General features: G+C 44.2%; 1 protein-coding gene across 2 annotated transcripts in view; it reads right to left on the minus strand.

Moving 5' to 3' along the window:
- CRYBA4 (crystallin beta A4) overlaps positions 1–19,920 on the minus strand; it is a 227,314-nt gene that overhangs the window by 25,918 nt on the left and 181,476 nt on the right. Inside the window, exons 1-2 of one of the 2 annotated variants that reach the window (XM_077295354.1) lie at positions 19,606–19,681; positions 11,668–11,718 (exon numbers count right to left, since the gene is read on the minus strand). In XM_077295354.1, coding sequence (XP_077151469.1) covers positions 11,668–11,706 — 39 coding nt within the window. In that variant the 5' untranslated portion in view covers positions 11,707–11,718; positions 19,606–19,681. Of the gene's footprint in view, positions 1–11,667; positions 11,719–19,605; positions 19,682–19,920 lie in introns of those variants that run through there. The other variant, XM_077295345.1, reaches the window with a different exon arrangement.

Below are 19,920 nucleotides of genomic sequence, written 5' to 3' on the forward strand. Positions count from 1 at the left end.
ATTCCAAATTTGCTCTTTAACAGAAGAGCAGAATCCTAGACGGCATAACTCGCAAGTCAGTGACTATTAACCCCTTCGCGACCTTTGACACATACGCTGCGTCATGAAAGTCTGTGCCAATACGACCTATGACGCAGCGTATGCGTCATGGAATGATCGCGTCCCTGCAGATCGGGTGAAGGGGTTAACTCCTATTTTACCCGATCTGCAGGGAGAGGGGGAGTGGTGCTTCAGCCCAGGGGGGGTGGCTTCACCCCCCCGTGGCTACGATCGCTCTGATTGGCTGTTGAAAGTGAAACTGCCAATCAGAGCGATTTGTAATATTTCACCTAAAAAACAGGTGAAATATTACAATCCAGCCATGGCCGATGCTGCAATATCATCGGCCATGGCTGGAAAACCTGATGTGAGCCCCCCCCACCCCATCGATCGCCCCCCCAGTCCTCCGTTATGGGGTCGGTCCCCTCCGTCCGCCTGCCGGCTCCCCCGTCCTCCTGTCCGCTCCCCCCTGTAGTCCGATCACCCCCCCCTGTGCTCCGATCACCCCCCCCTGTGCTCCGATCCACCCCCCACCACCCCTTCATACTTACCGATCCTCCCGGTGTCCGGCCGTCTCCTCGCTGGGCGCCGCCATCTTGGAAAATGGCGGGCGCATGCTCAGTGCGCCCGCCGAATCTGCCAGTCGGCAGATTCCTTACAAGTACATTTTGATCGCTGTGGTAGGTTCTATCACAGCGATCAAAATAAAAAAAATAATAAATAACCCCCCCCCTTTATCACCCCCATAGGTAGGGACAATAATAAAATAAAGAAATTTTTTTTTTTCTTTTTCCACTAGGGTTAGGGTTAGAACTAGGGTTAGAACTAGGGGTAGGGTTAGGGGTAGGGTTAGGGTTACGGGTAGGGTTAGGGGTAGGGTTATGGCATGTGCACACAGAGCGGATCGGCCGCGGATCCGCAGCGGATCCGCAGCGGATCGGCAGCAGATCGGCAGCGGATCGGCCGCGGATCGGCCGCGGATCCGCAGCGAATCGGCAGCGGATCCGCAGCGGATCGGCCGCGGATCCGCAGCGGATCGGCAGCGGATACGCAGCGGATTGGCCGCGGATCCGCAGCGGATTGGCCGCTGCGAATTCGAAGCAGTTTTCCATCAGGTTTACAGTACCATGTACACCTAAGGAAAACCAAATCCGCTGTGCCCATGGTGCGGAAAATTCCGTGCAGAAACGCTGCGTTGTATTTTCCGCAGCATGTCAATTCTTTGTGCGGATTCCGCAGCGTTTTACACCTGTTCCTCAATAGGAATCCGCAGGTGAAATCCGCACAAAAAAACACTGGAAATCCGCTGTAAATCCGTAGGTAAAACGCAGTGCCTTTTACCTGCGGATTTTTCAAAAATGGTGCGGAAAAATCTCACACGAATCCGCAAAGTGGGCACATAGCCTTAGGGTTAGGGTTGGAATTAGAGTTAGGGTACCGTCTCACAGTGGCACTTTGATCGCTACGACGGTACGATCCGTGACGTTCCAGCGATATCCATACGATATCGCTGTGTCTGACACGCAGCAGCGATCAGGAACCCTGCTGAGAATCGTACGTCGTAGCAGATCGTTTGGAACTTTCTTTCGTCGCTGGATCTCCCGCTGTCATCGCTGGATCGTTGTGTGTGACAGCGATCCAGCGATGCGTTCACTTGTAACCAGGGTAAACATCGGGTTACTAAGCGTAGGGCCGCGCTTAGTAACCCGATGTTTACCGTGGTTACCAGCGTAAAAGTAAAAAAAAAAAAAAAACGTACATACTCACATTTCGGTGTCCTTCAGGTCCCTTGCCGTCTGCTTCCCGCTCTGACTGTCTGCCGGCCGGAAAGTGAGAGCACAGCACAGCAGTGACGTCACCGCTGCGCTCTGCTCTCACTGTATGGCGGCACTCAGTCAGAGCGGGAAGCAGACGGCAAGGGACCTGAAGGACACCGAAATGTGAGTATGTACGTTGTTTTTTTTTTTTTACTTTTACGCTGGTAACCACGGTAAACATCGGGTTACTAAGCGCGGCCCTGCGCTTAGTAACCCGATGTTTACCCTGGTTACCTGGGACCTTGGCATCGTTGGTGGCTGGAGAGCGGTCTGTGTGACAGCTCCCCAGCGACCACACAATGACTTTCCAACGATCACGGCCAGGTCGTATCGCTGGTCGTGATCGTTGGTAAATCGTTATGTGAGACGGTACCCTTAGGGTTGGAATTAGGGCTAGGGTTGGAAATAGGGTTAAGATTAGGCTTGTGGTTAGGGTTAAGGATAGGGTTAGGGTTGTGTTGGGGTTACAGTTGTGGGTAGGGTTGGGATTAGGGTTAGGATTAGGGTTGGATTTAGGGTTACGGGTGTGTTGGGGTTAGGGTTGTGGTTAGGGGTGTGTTGGGGTTAGGGTTGTGATTATGGTTATGGCTACAGTTGGGATTAGGGTTAGGGGTGTGTTGGGGTTAGTGTTGAAGTTAGAATTGAGGGGTTTCCACTGTTTAGGCACATCAGGGGTCTCCAAATGCAACATGGCGCCACCATTGATTCCAGCCAATCTTGCGTTCAAAAAGTCAAATGGTGTGCCCTCCCTTCCAAGCCCCGACGTGCGCCCAAACAGTGGTTTACCCCCACATATGGGATACCAGCGTACTCAGGACAAACTGGGCAACAACTATTGGGGTCCAATTTCTCCTGTTACCCTTGCAACAAAAAAAAAAATTACTTGCTAAAACATAATTTTGAGGAAAGAACAATTATTTTTTATTTTCACGGCTCTACGTTATAAACTTATGTGAAACACTTGGGGGTTGAAAGTGCTCACCACACATCTAGATAAGATCCTTTTGGGGTCTAGTTTCCAAAATGGGGTCACTTGTGGGGTGTTTCTACTGTTTAGGCACATCAGGGGCTCTGCAAATGCAACGTGACGCCCGCAGACCATTCCATCAAAGTCTGCATTTCAAATGTCACTACTTCCCTTCCGATCCCTGACGTGCGCCCAAACAGTGGTTTATCCCCACATATGAGGTATCAGCGTACTCACAACAAACTGGGCAACAAATATTGGGGTCCAATTTCTCCTGTTACCATTGTGAAAATAAACAATTGCTTGCTAAAACATCTTTTTTGAGGAAAGAAAAATTATTTTTTATTTTCACGGCTCTGCGTTGTAAACTTCTGTGAAGCACTTGGGGGTTGAACGTGCTCACCACACATCTAGATAAGTTCCTTGGGGGGTCTAGTTTCCAAAATGGGGTCACTTGTGGGGGGTTTCTACTGTTTAGGCACATCAGGGGCTCTGCAAACGTAACATGATTCCCGCAGACCATTCCATCAAAGTCTGCATTCCAAATCGTCACTACTTCCCTTCCGAGCCCCGCCATGTGCCCAAACAGTGGTTTACCCCCACATATGGGGTATCAGCGTACTCAGGAGAAACTGCACAACAACTTTTGGGGTCCAATTTCTCCTGTTACCCTTGGGAAAATAAAAAATTGTGGGTTAAAAAATCATTTTTGAGGAAAGAAAAATAATTTTTTATTTTCATGGCTCTGCGTTATAAACTTCTGTGAAGCACTTGAGGGTTCAAAGTGCTCACCACACATCTAGATTAGTTCCTTGGGAGGTCTAGTTTCCAAAATGGGGTCACTTGTGCGGGAGCTCCAATGTTTAGGCACACAGGGGCTCTCCAAACGCGACATGGTGTCCGCTAATGATTGAAGCTAATTTTCCATTCAAAAAGCCAAATGGCGTGCCTTCCCTTCCGAGCCCTGCCGTGCGCCCAAACAGTGGTTTACCCCCACATATGGGGTATCATCGTACTCAGGACAAACTGGACAACAACATTTGGGGTCCAATTTCTCCTATTATCCTTGGGAAAATAAAAAACTCCGGGCTAAAAATCATTTTTGAGGAAAGAAAAATATTTTTTTATTTTCATGGCTCTGCGTTATAAACTTCTGTGAAGCACCTGGGGGTTTTAAGTGCTCACTATACATCTAGATTAGTTCCTTGGGGGGTCTAGATTCCAAAATGGGGTCACTTGTAGGGGAGCTCCAATGTTTAGGCACACAGGGGCTCTCCGAATGCAACATGGTGTCCACTAACAATTGGAGCTAATTTTCCATTGAAAAAGTCAAATGGCGCGCCTTCCCTTCCAAGCCTTGCCGTGCACCCAAACAGTGGTTTACCCCCACATATGAGGTATCGGCGTACTCAGGAGAAATTGTCCAACAAATTTTAGGATCCATTTTATCCTGTTGCCCATGTGAAAATGAAAAAATTGAGGCTAAAAAAATTTTTGTGTGAAAAAAAAGTACTTTTTCATTTTTACGGATCAATTTGTGAAGCACCTGAGGGTTTAAAGTGCTCACTATGCATCTAGATAAGTTCCTTGGGGGGTCTAGTTTCCAAAATGGGGTCACTTGTGGGGGAGCTCCAATGTTTAGGCACACAGGGGCTCTCCAAACCTGACATGGTGTCTGCTAACGATGGAGATAATTTTTCATTCAAAAAGTCAAATGGCGCTCCTTCCCTTCCGAGCCTTACCATGTGCCCAAACAGTAGTTTACCCCCACATATGAGGTATTGGCGTACTCAGGAGAAATTGCCCAACAAATTTTAGGATCCATTTTATTCTGTTGCCCATGTGAAAATGAAAAAATTGAGGCTAAAAGAAAATTTGTGTGAAAAAAAAGTACTTTTTCATTTTTACGGATTAATTTGTGAAGCACCTGGGGGTTTAAAGTGCTCACTATGCTTCTAGATAAGTTCCTTGGGGGGTCTAGTTTCCAAAATGGGGTCACTTGTGGGGGAGCTCCAATGTTTAGGCACACGGGGGCTCTCCAAACGCGACATGGTGTCCGCTAAAGATTGGAGCCAATTTTTCATTCAAAAAGTCAAATGGCGCTCCTTCCCTTCCGAGCCCTGCCGTGCGCCCAAACAGTGGTTTACCCCCACATATGGGGCATCAGCGTACTCAGGACAAATTGGACAACAACATCCGTGGTCCAGTTTCTCCTTTTACCCTTGGGAAAATAAAAAAATTGTTGCGAAAAGATCATTTTTGTGACTAAAAAGTTAAATGTTAATTTTTCCCCTATTTTTTGCTTCTGCTGCTGTGAAACACCTGAAGGGTTAATAAACTTCTTGAATGTGGTTTTGAGCACCTTGAGGGGTGCAGTTTTTAGAATGGTGTCACTTTTGGGTATTTTCAGCCATATAGAACCCTCAAACTGACTTCAAATGTGAGGTGGTCCCTAAAAAAAATGGTTTTGTAAATTTTGTTGTAAAAATGAGAAATCACTGGTCAAATTTTAACCCTTATAACTTCCTAGCAAAAAAAAAAATTTCTTTCCAAAAGTGTGCTGATGTAAAGTAGACATGTGGGAAATGTTATTTATTAACTATTTTGTGTCACATAACTCTCTGGTTTAACAGAATAAAAATTCAAAATGTGAAAATTGCAAAATTTTCAAAATTTTCGCCAAATTTCCGTTTTTTTCACAAATAAACTCAGAAATTATCGACCTAAATTTACCACTAACATGAAGCCCAATATGTCACGAAAAAACAATCTCAGAACCGCAAGGATCCGTTGAAGCGTTCCTGAGTTATTACCTCATAAAGGGACACTGGTCAGAATTGCAAAAAACGGCAAGGTCATTAAGGCCAAAATAGGCTGGGTCATGAAGGGGTTAATTAATTTCTGGCAGGCCAGGCTTCAGTACAAAATTACAGCTGCCAGAATTAGGATTTACATTAGAGGATTTGGGCAGTATAGAAGAATGAATACCGCCCAAATACTGATTAAACACCTCCATTACAAAAGATTTTAAATTTAAAGAGGGGGCAGACAGGGGCACACTGAGAATCTTATCCCTTTGCTGCAGATGTTGGTCTGGTCCATGGCGTCGTCAGTGCTCAAGCCCGGCATAAGGGGCGAGCTTGGCCGCACCAGTGACAGCTGGTCTTATTCTTGGTCCGATGTCGGGGATATGGCCCTCCATGACATGGCAGCTGCCAAATCAGCCCGGGATCCTGCTACCATGTCAACGAGGGGTTAATGAAGAGGTGTCACAGGTGGTCCCTGGGCTGCCACAACGCTTTTAAGGCTGCGGTGGCTAGACCTATCATTTACACCCCCTCCGTACGCTGGCAGCTCAGGAAACCCTCTCCGATCCTGGATACTGCATCACTGGCAGCACCCGATGACGTTGGCTGGCTGCACTCTTCAACCTGGTGGAGTTCTTGCCGTGGGCTGCGGGACTTCCGCTGAGATGACCTCCGGCATCTACCGCACATATCCTGTGCATGGTCTGTGCTCCTGGCTGATGAAGGTGGTGGTGAACACGCGATCCTGGCACGGCGATTCCTCTTGGAGCTACGGCTTCTTCTCAGTGGAGGAGGAGATGGTGGGGGAGGACAAGGAGAAGATGGCAATCCTGGAGCAGAAGCTGCTAAAACCTCAATGGCAGAGGTAGGTTTTAAAGCAGGTTTTATAGCGAAGCAGCTGTGCAACCATTCTATGCCACCGTCATCCTCAGCTCTCCGGATCATGTGCTGTAGAAGCGTCTCCATCAGCTGTTCCTTTGATCTTGTTTCTTCTTATCAACAGATGAACCTGACTGTTAGAAACAGCTGATTTTTATAAACAATTTCTTCCCGCACTTTTCTTGAACTGCCAATGAGAGGCCAGGAAAAAAGGTGGCAAGCCAGCCAGAAAAAAACGGTTTGAACCTGCTCATGCAATAGCATAGCTTACTCAAAATTTGTTAACCCTTTCAGCACAACTGTTAAGAACAGAAAAATCCATCTACTATATAATTGTCTAAGGGTCACTTCCATCTGTTTGTCTGTCTGTCACGGAAATCCCACGTCGGGCACAGTCCAGCTGCGAATTGGCCCCTCCCTCCTCCCCTGCAGTCAGTGCCCCCTCCCTACTCCCCCCCAGTCAGCGCCCACATAGTGTTAACCGGACTGCCTTACACCGTGGCATAATGCGGTGTAAGGCAGTCCGTTAATGCTGCCATTAACCCTCTGTGTGACCAATTTTTTACTATTGATGCTGCCTATGCAGCATCAATAGTAAAAACATATAATTTTAAAAATATTAATAAAAAAGAAAATCATTATATACTCAACCTCCAACGGCCCCCGGATCCAGCCCAGGTCCTTTCTCACTTCTCCCGCACCGCTCCAGTCCCCAGAATGCATTGCGGCAATGACCGGAGATGAGGTAGCAGTCTCGCGAGACTGCTACATCATCACGAGTTATTGCTGCTTGGGACCGGAGCGGGATATGGTGCCCACATTGCTATATACTGCGTGGGCTGTGTGATATACTACATGGGCAGTGTTATATACTGCGTGGGCTGTGTTATATACTACATCGGCAGTGCAATATAATACGTGGCTGTGCTATATACTATGTGGGCTGTGTAATATACTACGTGGTGTGTAATATACTGCGTGGGCTGTGCTATATACTGTGTTGGCTATGCTATATACTGTGTGGGCTGTGCTATATACTGCGTTGGCTCTGCAATATACTGTGTCGGCTGTGCAATATACTATGTGGCTGTGCTATATACTACATGGGCTGTGTAATATACTACGTGGTGTGTAATATACTGCGTGGGCTGTGCTATATACTGCGTGGGCTGTGCTATATACTGCGTGGGCTGTGCTATTTACTGCGTTGGCTCTGCAATATACTGTGTCGGCTGTGCAATATACTACGTGGCTGTGCTTTATATTGCGTGGGCTGTGCTATATACTACGTGGACTGTGCAATATACTACGTGGCTGTGCAATATACTTTGTGGCAGTGCAATATATTACTTGGCTGTGCTATATACTACGTGGAACTATGTAGGCTGTGTTATATACTGCATGGGCTGTGTTATATACTACATCGCTGTGCTATACACTACGTCGGTTGTGCAATATACTGCATGGGCTGTGATATATACTGCGTTGGTTGTGTTATATACTGCGTCAGCTGTGCAATATACTACATGGCTGTGTTATATACTATGTGGGCTGTGCTATATACTACGTGGACTGTGCAATATACTACGTGGACTGCAATATACTACTTGGCTGTGCTATATTCTATGTGGGACAACAAGGCTGTATTACATACTGCATGGGCTGTGTTATATACTACGTCACTGTGCTATATACTACATGGGCTGTGTAATATACTACGTGGCTGTGTAATATACTGGGTGGCCTGTGCAATATACTACATGGCTGTGCAATATACTACGTGGCTGTGCAATATACTACGTGGCTGTGCCATATGCTACGTGGGCTGTGCAATATACTATATGGCTGGGCAATATACTACGTGGGCTGTGCAATATACTACGTGGGCTGTGCTACATACTATGTGGCTGTGCAATATACTACGTGGGCTGTGTTATATACTACGTGGCTGTGTTATACACTACGTGGGCTGTGTTATATACTGTGTGGGCTGTGTTAAATACTACGTGGGCTGTGTTATATACCACGTGAGCTGTGTTATTTACTATATGGCTGTATTATATGCTATGTGGGCTGCTATATACTACGTGGCTGTGCTATATACTACGTGGCTGTGCTATATACTACGTGGCCGGCCGCGAACAATCAGCGACCGGCGCACTCTGGCTGCGAAGAGGCGTGGGATTTCAACCACGCTTCGCTAATTGGTTGCGCCTGGCCAGCCGAATTCTGTGTATTCATTGTATCATTCTAAAATCTTCATAAATAAACTACATACATATTCTAGAATACCCGATGCATAGAATCGGGCCACCATCTAGTAATAAATAACCCTTTCCGTTATGGAGTCTGTGTTCTCATGAGACCCCCCTTGTATTCTCTCAAGGGGAGGGCTTCCATTATCCAATAGACCACAATTAAAATGCACATATAAAACAACTGTTCTTATTAGTGAATGGGTGATTATACTAGGCCACGAATACGCTCTCCAGGAGTTAACTCACAGACCATCATGAATGGGTCCTATAAGAGGACTGCAGCTATAGGCACCAAGTTAGATTCCCATTTATTATATCTCCACTGATGCCAACAACATCACAGCTTTTACCCCCACTCTCTATCTATCTTTATGATTGCCTACCAGTATAGATGAACACTCCTACCAAATGTGTGCCCATTCTTCCTCAATGTGCCATGTAGATATGTAAGGAGGAAGACAGGGTCACGGGTACCTGTACTGAGCCGGTTCCGGAACGGTTGAGGCTGCCTCCCTTGTTGCCTGGGGAAAGGAATGTGGAGCCAGACTGACCTCATGACAAGGGCAGGAGGGGCAGAGTAAAAAGAAAAGCGTGCGCAGCTGTGGGCAGTATGGCGCAAATCAGCAGCAGCGCGCAGCCAGGTGAGCAGCGTGCTCCATCCTCTGAGCACCGGCGCCTCTAGTGGGAATGCTGCAGAGAGAAGTGCCGTGTGCTCAGTAGCTGCCAGAGAGAGAAGTGCCGTGCGCTCTGTAGCTGCCAAAGACAGAAGTGCTGTGCGCTCAGTGAATGTGATTACCGCGCACTTGCAGAGGAGAGAAGGCCAAGTAACAGACAGACTTTTGTAGCCTAACCTGCCACTTGCTTCCCGCCTGTTTATGTTTGACTCTGAGAGTGCTGCGGCCTTGTTTGTTTCGTGCTCATGGATTAGTGGCTCAGCGGAAGGTACGGGAGACAGACCGCTGCCGCCAGAAGGCGGACCATCGCTTAAAGGAACCCATCTGAGGACAATACCCAGCCGCTGCCAGTTCTATAACCCCCTGCGGAATCATCTGCTGCAGAGGACCATACAGAATACGATAAGTTTCTTCATTGGACTGCTATTGTTTTACAGTTGCTACCCCTATTATCCCTCCTTTAACCATTAACCTCCCTTCGAGGAATGAATACTTTGTTTTATTAAATTGTTACATCTTGTTAGACCTTGCTCTGCCTCCTGTTTGTCACTGCAGCCCGCAACCTGCTTACAGATACATACATGAATAGTCTTTATAGAGCCATGCCGCTCCCTATATTCAATGCCTCATCTTTAAACCATACAGCACAGCATACGTATCGCGCCCATATCGAATGCTTTTCTTTTGATTTATTGTGTTTTTTTTTTATATATACTTTATTCTCTGGATCAGAACATTAAATAATCCAAGACCACACCTAAATCCATGTATATTAAGCGTTCGGTGGGCATATCAAAATGACACACGGGGTGCTTATCCGCATACAACGCATATCCCTGCGTACACAATGATAAATATAGGTACGCAAGACGCATGCGGATCTATGCGAATCTTAAGGAAAGAAGTATACAGGCCTACGCTGCGCACAGAAACGCTAATGTGAAACCGGCCTTAGAAAGGTTTAGTACATAAAATTATTGTTGGGGGTGACTCTTCAATATGGTTTGACCTCTAGTTTACTAGTTTACCGCCAATTTATTATTCATGCCTTACTAGGTACTAAGATATGTAAAAGTCCAAATTACCAACCTACAATTAGAGTTGAGCAAAGGGATTCATGGTACACTGGTCCAGCAGCCATATCGGCAGTCCGAAGATGCCAGACTAGAGCCCGGCAAACTTCCTAAAAGTGCCAGAATCCTTGGCCCCTGTACTGCTTAGTCAACCTGGTGCTAAATCATGCATCTGTCATTTCGTAACAATAACGTTGCACCAGTTTACTAATCACAAGAGAGATTAGGGAAGGCCAGGTAGGAGAAGGTTCACGGGACTCTAATCTCTTGTCATTGCTTGTACTTGGTTTACCAAAGTTGAGACTGTACCAGGAAGTTGTTACTCTTTCTGCTCAACCCTAATTACAATTCCAAAAGAAATATACCATGTGCCTTGCAACATGCATTTATGCTGTCCATACATTATATGTCTAAGGTACATTTTTAACTAATTAAAGCCGCACTCTGAAACGCTATATTATGTACACATTGAATATATGAAATTGGAACTGCATTACTGTTGTAGAAAAAAAAAAAGAAGATACTTAGCGCATAAATTGGCGTATTCATGTGAGCCCAACAGCGGGCGACAAGACGTACCCCTTTGTTGAGACCCTAAACCTAACATGATGCCTCTCCCAGGCTAAAAGCCTACAATTACATTATATGGGCAGGTAGGATCAAGCTCTATTTAAAACCGCCTTAGGCTGATGGGAGGAGTGCTCAGTCAGAACTTGGCATACGGTATCATACGGTATACTATAACTATCAAAAAACTGAACACTTCCGAACAGAAAAAAACAAATGTGAACAGGTGCAAGCTAAGCGAGCCACACTATAATAACTGACAAATTAAAGCTGCACTCTGAAATGCCTTGTCGATGGCTGTTGGGCTCAGATGAATTGTTCAATTTATGCGCTAAGTACCTTCATTTTTTTATCTTATTTTCTACAGCATTCTTACATATTATAGTGTTTCAGAGAGCAGCTTTAATTTGTTAATTAAATATATAGTGGCTCTCTTAGCACTTGTTCACATTTGTCTTTTTCTATTTGGAAGTGCCAGTCAGTGTTTAATTATTTTAAGGTGCATTTTTAACTTTAATCTTTACCCATACAAATTGGTTATGACACATTGTTTTGGACATGTTTGGTGCATATGAAAACTCATTACCTTCCAATGTCCAGCGAATTTAGTACAGTGTTGAGTCATATTGGCTGCGTCCTGTAGGAATAAATAGACGACATTTAGAGAGCCTAGAAATGACTATGATCCAATGTTATGCCATACATAGCAGGGTATGATGAGTGTGACCCTTTAGAAATCATGTTCTCACTTGGTTCTAAGTCAATTAAATGAATTAATGAATAAGAGGATTTTGTTGGCATAGTGTCTTTTGGCAGTGCTCGGGTAATGGTGCTTGTATTGGAAAGTATGCAGAGGGTGTCCCGGATGACTGCACTTAAGAGCCCACTCAGTACGCCAGCCATTGCATTAAATAATCAATCTGGCATCACTGCTCCTTCTTGTGTCTCTAAGCAAAAACAACTAGGAACAATTATTCTCAACACAAGAATTTATCAGAAACAAGATATTTACAATGTTTTTAAAAATTAGTGGATAGATTAAATAATGGAATATATGTGGAATATACTTTAGCACGCTATATATATCATGATGTAACTGCATATTTCGCTAGATTTTGTTTGCATAATGTATATTATGTATGCGCTTTCCATTAAGCGGATTTTCAGGGCTCACTAGCTTAGTTTTCTGTTCAGGCAGTGCTGGTGTGCTCTGGGCAGGCGAGCACACGCAATCTACATAAGTGGAGGGATGTTAATTGAAGGGGGCGGAGTGGTGCACTGGGCGCTTGGCCACTGTAAAGGTGCACTAAACATCCTCATTTGCATAATGGATAAAGAACATTTTCTACACAAAGAAGGCAGAGAAACCTATATTATAGGCCTGATTTTCATAGAGACCAAAACTCTTATATAGCCATCTGATTAATTTAATTGTAGTTTTGGGGGTGACAGACTCCCTTTAAAGAGGTTCCCTCTTTAAGACAATCTCTTTCCCCTTCTGATTTCCCCTCAATAATCAGTTCTCACTCTGGCTGACCCCACCCAACTAATTGCAAGATTTCCCTCTTCTGAAGTGGTCCCATGAGAACTAGCGGACCACAGTTGAGCACGACTCTTGCACTTGTGGTTTATCCTAATTTTCTTAACAAATAACCAGCTAGCCTTAGCGCCAATATTACTTGTCTTATAAGTTAGGGCACAGGTTAAGAGGATATTAAAAGGACACCAAACAAATCTGTGTGTATCACAAGGGCTTTAATTATGGGAAGGATCATGGAGCTTCTGCTAGAATAGACAAAAGCTGATTACATTAGGATATTAAACCGCAATGCACCAGACATAAATCTGTTTGCAAACCATTATTTTTTCTTATTAAGTCATAATATTATATTTCATACTTTGCTCATGTCCCAGTTAATGAAACATTTGAATTTTTTTTATATTGTTCTCTCTTTATACCTATGCATTTAAATATGTATAATGAATGAGTAATATAACATCCATGTTTTACTGTACATCTGTAGCCATCCCCTTTTTCATTTTTCTACTACATTCTGATCCTGACCAGTGGCAAACATATAAAAAGGCAGACCAGGCAGATGTTATGGAGAGGAGGCCCCAGCTCAAACTGTCAAACTTCCTGTTTCCTATGAATGATTAAGATGTCCTTCCCATTGGAACTATAGTGTGAGCAAAGGAGCATCTCTCAAAAAGAATCAGTCAGGTCACACTGCCTTTTTCTTTAGAAAGGATGAGATTAGGGTAAAAGGCATCAATTTCTTCATGCCTCAGATCAGGGTTATACAAAGAAATGATGGGTCACCATAGCATAGTCTTAATTGGGTTTCCCGCCCTCTCCTCTCACCCTTAAAGGGACTTTGTCAGCAGGTTTTTGCTACCTCATCTGAAAACAACATGATGTAGGCAAAGGGACCCTTAATCCAACAATGTATCACTGAGTTTACTGGGTGCAGAGGTTCTGACACAATCAGAGTTTTTAGATTAAGCAATGCAGCAGAGCTGAGAAAGTACCCCGCCCACACCAGGCTCTGTGTGTACATTGTCTAAAGACAGTGAGCTGCTTATCACAGGAGGCCCCCTCAGAAAAGTGCCAGCGTGCCAGCTAGTGAAAGCAATGATAATCACCAGGTGATAAAATCTTCAGTGTAAGTAAACAGTACACAGCCTGACATACAGTTCTGGCAAAAATTAAGAGACCTCTGCAAAATGTTCAGCTTGTCTGATTTTTTTTATAGGTACCGTATATACTCGTGTATAATCCGAAATTTTCAGCACTTTTTTTGTGCTGAAAATGCCCCTCTCGGCTTAAACACGAGTCATTGCCAGCAGGGGCGGGGGATGGGGAAGCAGAAGACATCATGCTCACCCTCCTGATGTCATCGCTGCATATCAGTCTCTGTATCTTGGGCACCAGCATCTCTCTTCCTGTCTTCCTTCCTGTGCTGAGCAGTCACGTGGTACCACTCATTAAAGTAATGAATATGCACACGTCTCCACTCCCATAGGCGTGGAGCGCATATTCATTACTTTAATGAGCAGTATCATTGACAGCTCAGCACGGGAAGGAAAACAGGATGAAAGATGCCGGCGCCCGAGATGCAGGGACTGATATGCAGCGATGCACCAGGAGGGGGAGCCATGTGATATTCACCTGTCCGTGTTCCACCACCGCACTGTGTCTTCCAGGTCCTCTGGCTGTGGCGTTCAGGTCAGAGGGAGCAATGACGTGGTTAGTGTGCGCCCTCTGCCTGAATAGTCCCTGCAGAGAGCCGGCGACGCTGAGGAGCAGCGGGCAGCGATGAGAGGTGAGCCTTTAGGCAGCATTACATGGGGCACATTTTAATATGGAGCATCTTATGGGGCCATCATTAACCGTTATGCAGCACTAAATGGAGGCCCAATGCTATCGCATCGGGAGGGCGGTAATGTGACTGTCACGATGGGAGCAGGCTTTGCAGCATTGGGAATCTCTCCCCTCCATGTGCTCACCCACCTATCCCCTCTCTCTTTCCCCATGTGCTGACTTCTCCCATCTGTGCTCTCTTCTTTGACCTGTCTACCCCATATGCTATCCTCCTTGTCTGCTGTCTTTCTCCTTCATGTGCTGTGTTCTCCCCTCATGTGCTGTCCCGTGTGAGCTGTCTGCCTACTGTGCTCTGTCTCTCTGACCCCTGTGTGCTTTCTCTCTCCCCATCTGCTGTCTTCTCCTCTCATGTCATCTCTTCTTTGACCTGTCTACCCCATGTGCTATCCCCCTCGTCTGCTGTCTCTCTCCTGCCAGTGTTGTGTTTTGCCCTCATGTGCTGTCCCATTTGAGCTGTCTCTCCCCTGTGCTGTCTATCTGACCCCTGTGCGCTTTCTCTCTCCCCCATCTGCTGTCTTCTCCTCTCATGTCATCTATTCTTTAACCTGTGTATCCCATGTGCTCTCCCCCTTGTGTGCTCTCTCTCTCTCCACCACTGTGCTGTCTTCTTCCCTCATGTCACGTCGTGCATCTTCCACCAGGATCATCCGAATGATTCACTGTGCCTGCGCGGAATTCACGCAGGCGAAGTAAATCAGACCACTGCCATCTTTGTGCAGACAGATAGCAGCGGTTACATTAAAAACTGCGCATGCACTCCTCCTGCACAAATATGGCGATGGTCAGTGAATCATTCAGCTGATCCCGGTGGCGGCGTATTTACGACAGTGTTCCGCTGGTGGTACCACGCAATAGGCTGCGTACGGCGTATACAGTGTGAGTGTGTGTGTATGGTGCGACGGTGTTCCGCTGGTGGTACTGCGCAAGAGTGGTGCATACGGCATATACAGTGTGTGTTTGTGTGTGTGTGTGGTGCGACGGTGTTCCGCTGGTGGTACTGCACAAAAGGCTGGTACCACCAGCAGTTTCCGTATTGAGACACCCATCACTTGGGTGTCCCAATATGGAGGTCGGTGAACTTCCGCTGCTTTGAATTCTGGGATCCGGACACATCTGGACAGAACAGGATGTGAAGACATTACAAGGTAAGTGGATATTAAGATTATATGGGATATTTTAATATGAAGCATCTTATGGGGCCATCATTAACCTATGTGCAGCATTATATGGGGCATATTTTTGTATAGAGCATCTAATGGGGCAATCATTAACCTTTGTGCAGCATTATATGGGGCATATTTTAATATGGAGCATCTAATGGGGCCCATCATTAACCTTTATGGAACATTATATGCAGCATATTTTTGTATGGGGTATCTCATGGGGCCCATCATGAACGTTATGGAGCATCTTATGGGGCCCATCATGAACTTTATGGAGCATTATATGGGGTGTATTTTGTATGGAGCATCTTATGGGGCCCATCATGAACTGTATGGAGCATTATATGGGGCTCCTGATTCAATATGGATATTCAAAAACATTTAACCTACTGATGTCTCAATTAATTTTACTTTTATTGGTATCTATTTTTATTTTTGAAATTTATCAGTAGCTGCTGCATTTCGTACCTTAGGCTTATACTCGAGTCAATAAGTTTTCCCAGTTTGTTGTGGCAAAATTAGGGGTCTCGGCTTATACTCGAGTAAATACGGTATATTTTTTAGTAAAATGTAAATTGTTCTTTTATTCTATAAACTTCTGACAACATGTCTCCGAATTTTTTCTATTTTTTTTCTGAGAAAGAAATATGGTCAAAATTAAAAAACAAAACAGTGCTTTCAGACCTCAAATAATGCAAAGAAAACAAGTTCATAATCATTTAGAAACAACAATACTAATGTTTTAACTCAGGAATTAATATTTTGTGGAATAACCATGATTTTTAATCACAGCTTTCATGCTTTCCACCAGTCTTTCACACTGCTTCTGGCACAAACATTTAAGCAGTTCTTTGCTTGATGGCTTGTGACTATCCATCATCCTCTTGATTACATTCCAGAGGTTTTCAGTGGGGTTCAGGTCTGGAGATTGGGCTGCCCATGACAGGGTTTTGATGTGGTGGTCTCTTAATTTTTGCCAGAGCTGTATGGCACATTGTTGAAGTCTGTGTTTTAACCTCTACCTTATGCTGTCTTTAGTTTACATATGAAAAACCTGCTGCTGACAGATATAAAAAAAAATATTTGGCACAGTAGATGGTCACACTGCAGCACATCCAAAGTAATTTCCCCAATATTGATGCCCCTCAGTTTGCTCACCCTCTAAAATACTGCTTTTGTGACCTCCATAGATTCTAATGCACCCCAAAAATGCTCCCCCCAGACACAATTAATTAACTTACACAATTTGGCCCTAAATTTCCCATATACTAAATATGATACCCCGCACACACAATACGACTCTGCCACTGTGCCCCATTACAGTATGATGTCCCCATGGTGACCTTCAATGCCGTATAGTATAATCCTACAGTCCCAACACACTATGATGACCCTAAAGTGCCCCCCACAGAGTATGATGTCCTCATAGCTCTCCAACACACCATATGATGACCCTCACAGCCCCCCACACATAGCATTATGGCCCCCACACACAGCATTGTACAAGTACTGATATTAAGTCCTGTCTCAATGGTGCAGCATGTGGACTGGGGCTCCATTTAACAGGAGTAATCTAATGACCTCATCGTGCCTGCTGTGCTGAGACTTGGACGGAGAGGCTGAATGGTGGACAGGGAGTCGATGGCTCCATTACACCATTACATTCAGTAACAGCTTCAATCTGGGGATACAGATACCGTTAAAATTGTGACAACCGGAGGGGATGCGGTGCAATGACGCCTGGCAAGAATCCTTTGTGACCCAACTCATAAGTCTCATAGGGGCCATGTGGCCTGTAGCTATGTTCAGTGCCCCGCAGCTCAGAAAGTGTGTGGTCATGTATTTGCTGTAAGACCCTTCCTATTTTATACAAGCCTCTGATGTTGCCCCTTGTGTGCTTTTGTAAGAAATACACTTTTACTTCTTGCCCTTCCCATCAAGTCAGATATATTAAGTTTCTATAGGCTTTTCTTGCTTTTTTTTAACTTCTTCCACCATTTTTCTGTTTATGGGGGTTCACTGCCCATAATCAATATATTTGTGTAGGTGAGGTCTCCGTATCTAATTGGAGTCTTGCAAAATAATAGTCAGAAACGTTCCTGCATATGGTAATAATTTCAGGAAGAAATTGTTATATAGTCTTTTTACTGTATTTAGCATTTAATCCAGTAGCCACACATTTACGCACAGTAGATTTCATCTTTTAAACTTTTGGAACCGCTTTTTTAATAGTATATGGCTAAAACATTTACAAACAACTAGAAAATGGGGATAGAAAGATAGTACCATTGCTGACATCGTGTAATAAATAATAACACAACCGACCGGGAGCATTAAGTGAATATCACACACAAATGTAAAACATCAGTGACCTTGTTGTAGATTAGATCAATGTTTTCTCCCCATAATGAGAAACATAATATTATGTAATCATTTATCAGACTCGACCCCAGATTAGATTTTACATTACGTAGCTCCCTCCAATGTTAAATGAGTCCGTGATATATAAGTGCTGCGTGTGTCCTGACGGAAGCTATAAAATCATGGAGAAACTCATATTTTAAGCAGTTGACAGATCCGTTGCTGTAAGTACATTCTGTCATCTGTACTCGAGCAAATTTGGCTATTCCTCATGTCAAAATGTTTGTCTGGGCCGTGTAATTTGACTGAATAGAGATCGTGATTGATATACCAATGAATCTGCCCCAAAGAACTGACTTAAAATGGATATAGCCGGAAACATTGCCTGATGCCAGTTTATCTATTCAATGTCATTCTACCAATCTAGTTTGCGCATTATTATGGCTATTGATATTTCAGACTCTCTAGTCAGTAAAATTCTTCGTGGTCAATGCATCATCTAGTGTCAAACAAGGATGGCTTTTATGATTATCTATTTTCGATTTAACTATTTATCTAAAAGATATTAGTAATAATTATTTTTTTACTTTTTAGTGCTTGCCTATGGACTGGTTGTGCTATTGCTGCTTGCCTATAGACTGGTTGTGCTATTGCTGCTTGCCTATGGACTGGTTGTGCTATTGCTGCTTGCCTATGGACTGATTGTAGTACTACCACTTGCCTATGGACTGTTTCTCCTATTGATGCTTGGCTATGGACTGGTTATGCTATTGCTGCTTGCCTATGGACTGATTGTACTATTTCTGCTTGACTATGGACTGATTGTAGTACTACCACTTGCCTATGGACTGATTGTAGTACTACCACTTGCCTTTAGACTGATTATACTATTGCTGCTTGACTATGGATTGATTTTACTTCTGCTGCTTGCCTTTGAACTGATTGTACTTTCTCTGCTTACCTTTAGACTTATTGTACTTTCTCTGCTTACCTTTAGACTTATTGTACTTTTACTGCTTGCCTATGGACTGATTGTACTTTTGCTGCTTGCCTATGGACTGATTGTACTTTTGCTGCTTGCCTATGGACTGATTGTACTACTGTTGCTTGCTATGGACTGATTTTATTATTGCTGCTTGCCTATGGCCTGATTGCACTATTGTCACGTGCCTTTGGAGTGAATGTACTCTATTGCTGCTTCACTATGGACTGATGTAAACCGATGTAGTCCTTGCAAGTAGCAATACACATTAGACAGTAATAGGTTACATGTCCCAAATATATATTTTGTATTTCATTATTTCTATAGACACCAGCTGGCATGAATGGTACACTCCAGTATAAAGTGCTCTCCATGGTCCATTTCCTAGTATGCTCCATTGGTCTCACTATCTTCCAAGCTCATTACTCACCATGTTCTTATACACTTGACTTTGATCTACTAAATATTTTAAGCTAAAGAATATTTGCATAAAAAGTTGAGCAAGTTCACATTACTGTTTAATAAGACTGAAAGACACTAGAAGTGAAGCCGAGCTACTCTAGTCTTATGAGTAAGAAATAGTATGGCCCATGAGAAGAATGTGGTGGATGATTAGCAGAATATAGACCTTACCTTCCGAGATCAAGCAGCTGGGAGTCCGGAGGCAACATGACTAGTGGTATATCTGGTGGGGTTTATATAGCCTGCTGAATGAGCCGCAGACAGATAGAGGCAGCTTTACTGAAATTCCTCCGTCAGCACATGCAGGGAGGCCCAATTCAGGCGTTTTGTGGCCTGAACAATGAATGTAATCTATAGAAGAGGTGGTAATGTATAGAAATGCTAGCACATCAGGATTTAGGTTAACATGACATATATATGTGTGCAACAACATAACCGGATATCATTTCAATGTATGAATTATAAATAGTGTAACAAATAAAATAT

This window comes from Ranitomeya variabilis, chromosome 1 (assembly GCF_051348905.1).
Source record: "Ranitomeya variabilis isolate aRanVar5 chromosome 1, aRanVar5.hap1, whole genome shotgun sequence".
Lineage (NCBI taxonomy): Eukaryota > Metazoa > Chordata > Amphibia > Anura > Dendrobatidae > Ranitomeya > Ranitomeya variabilis.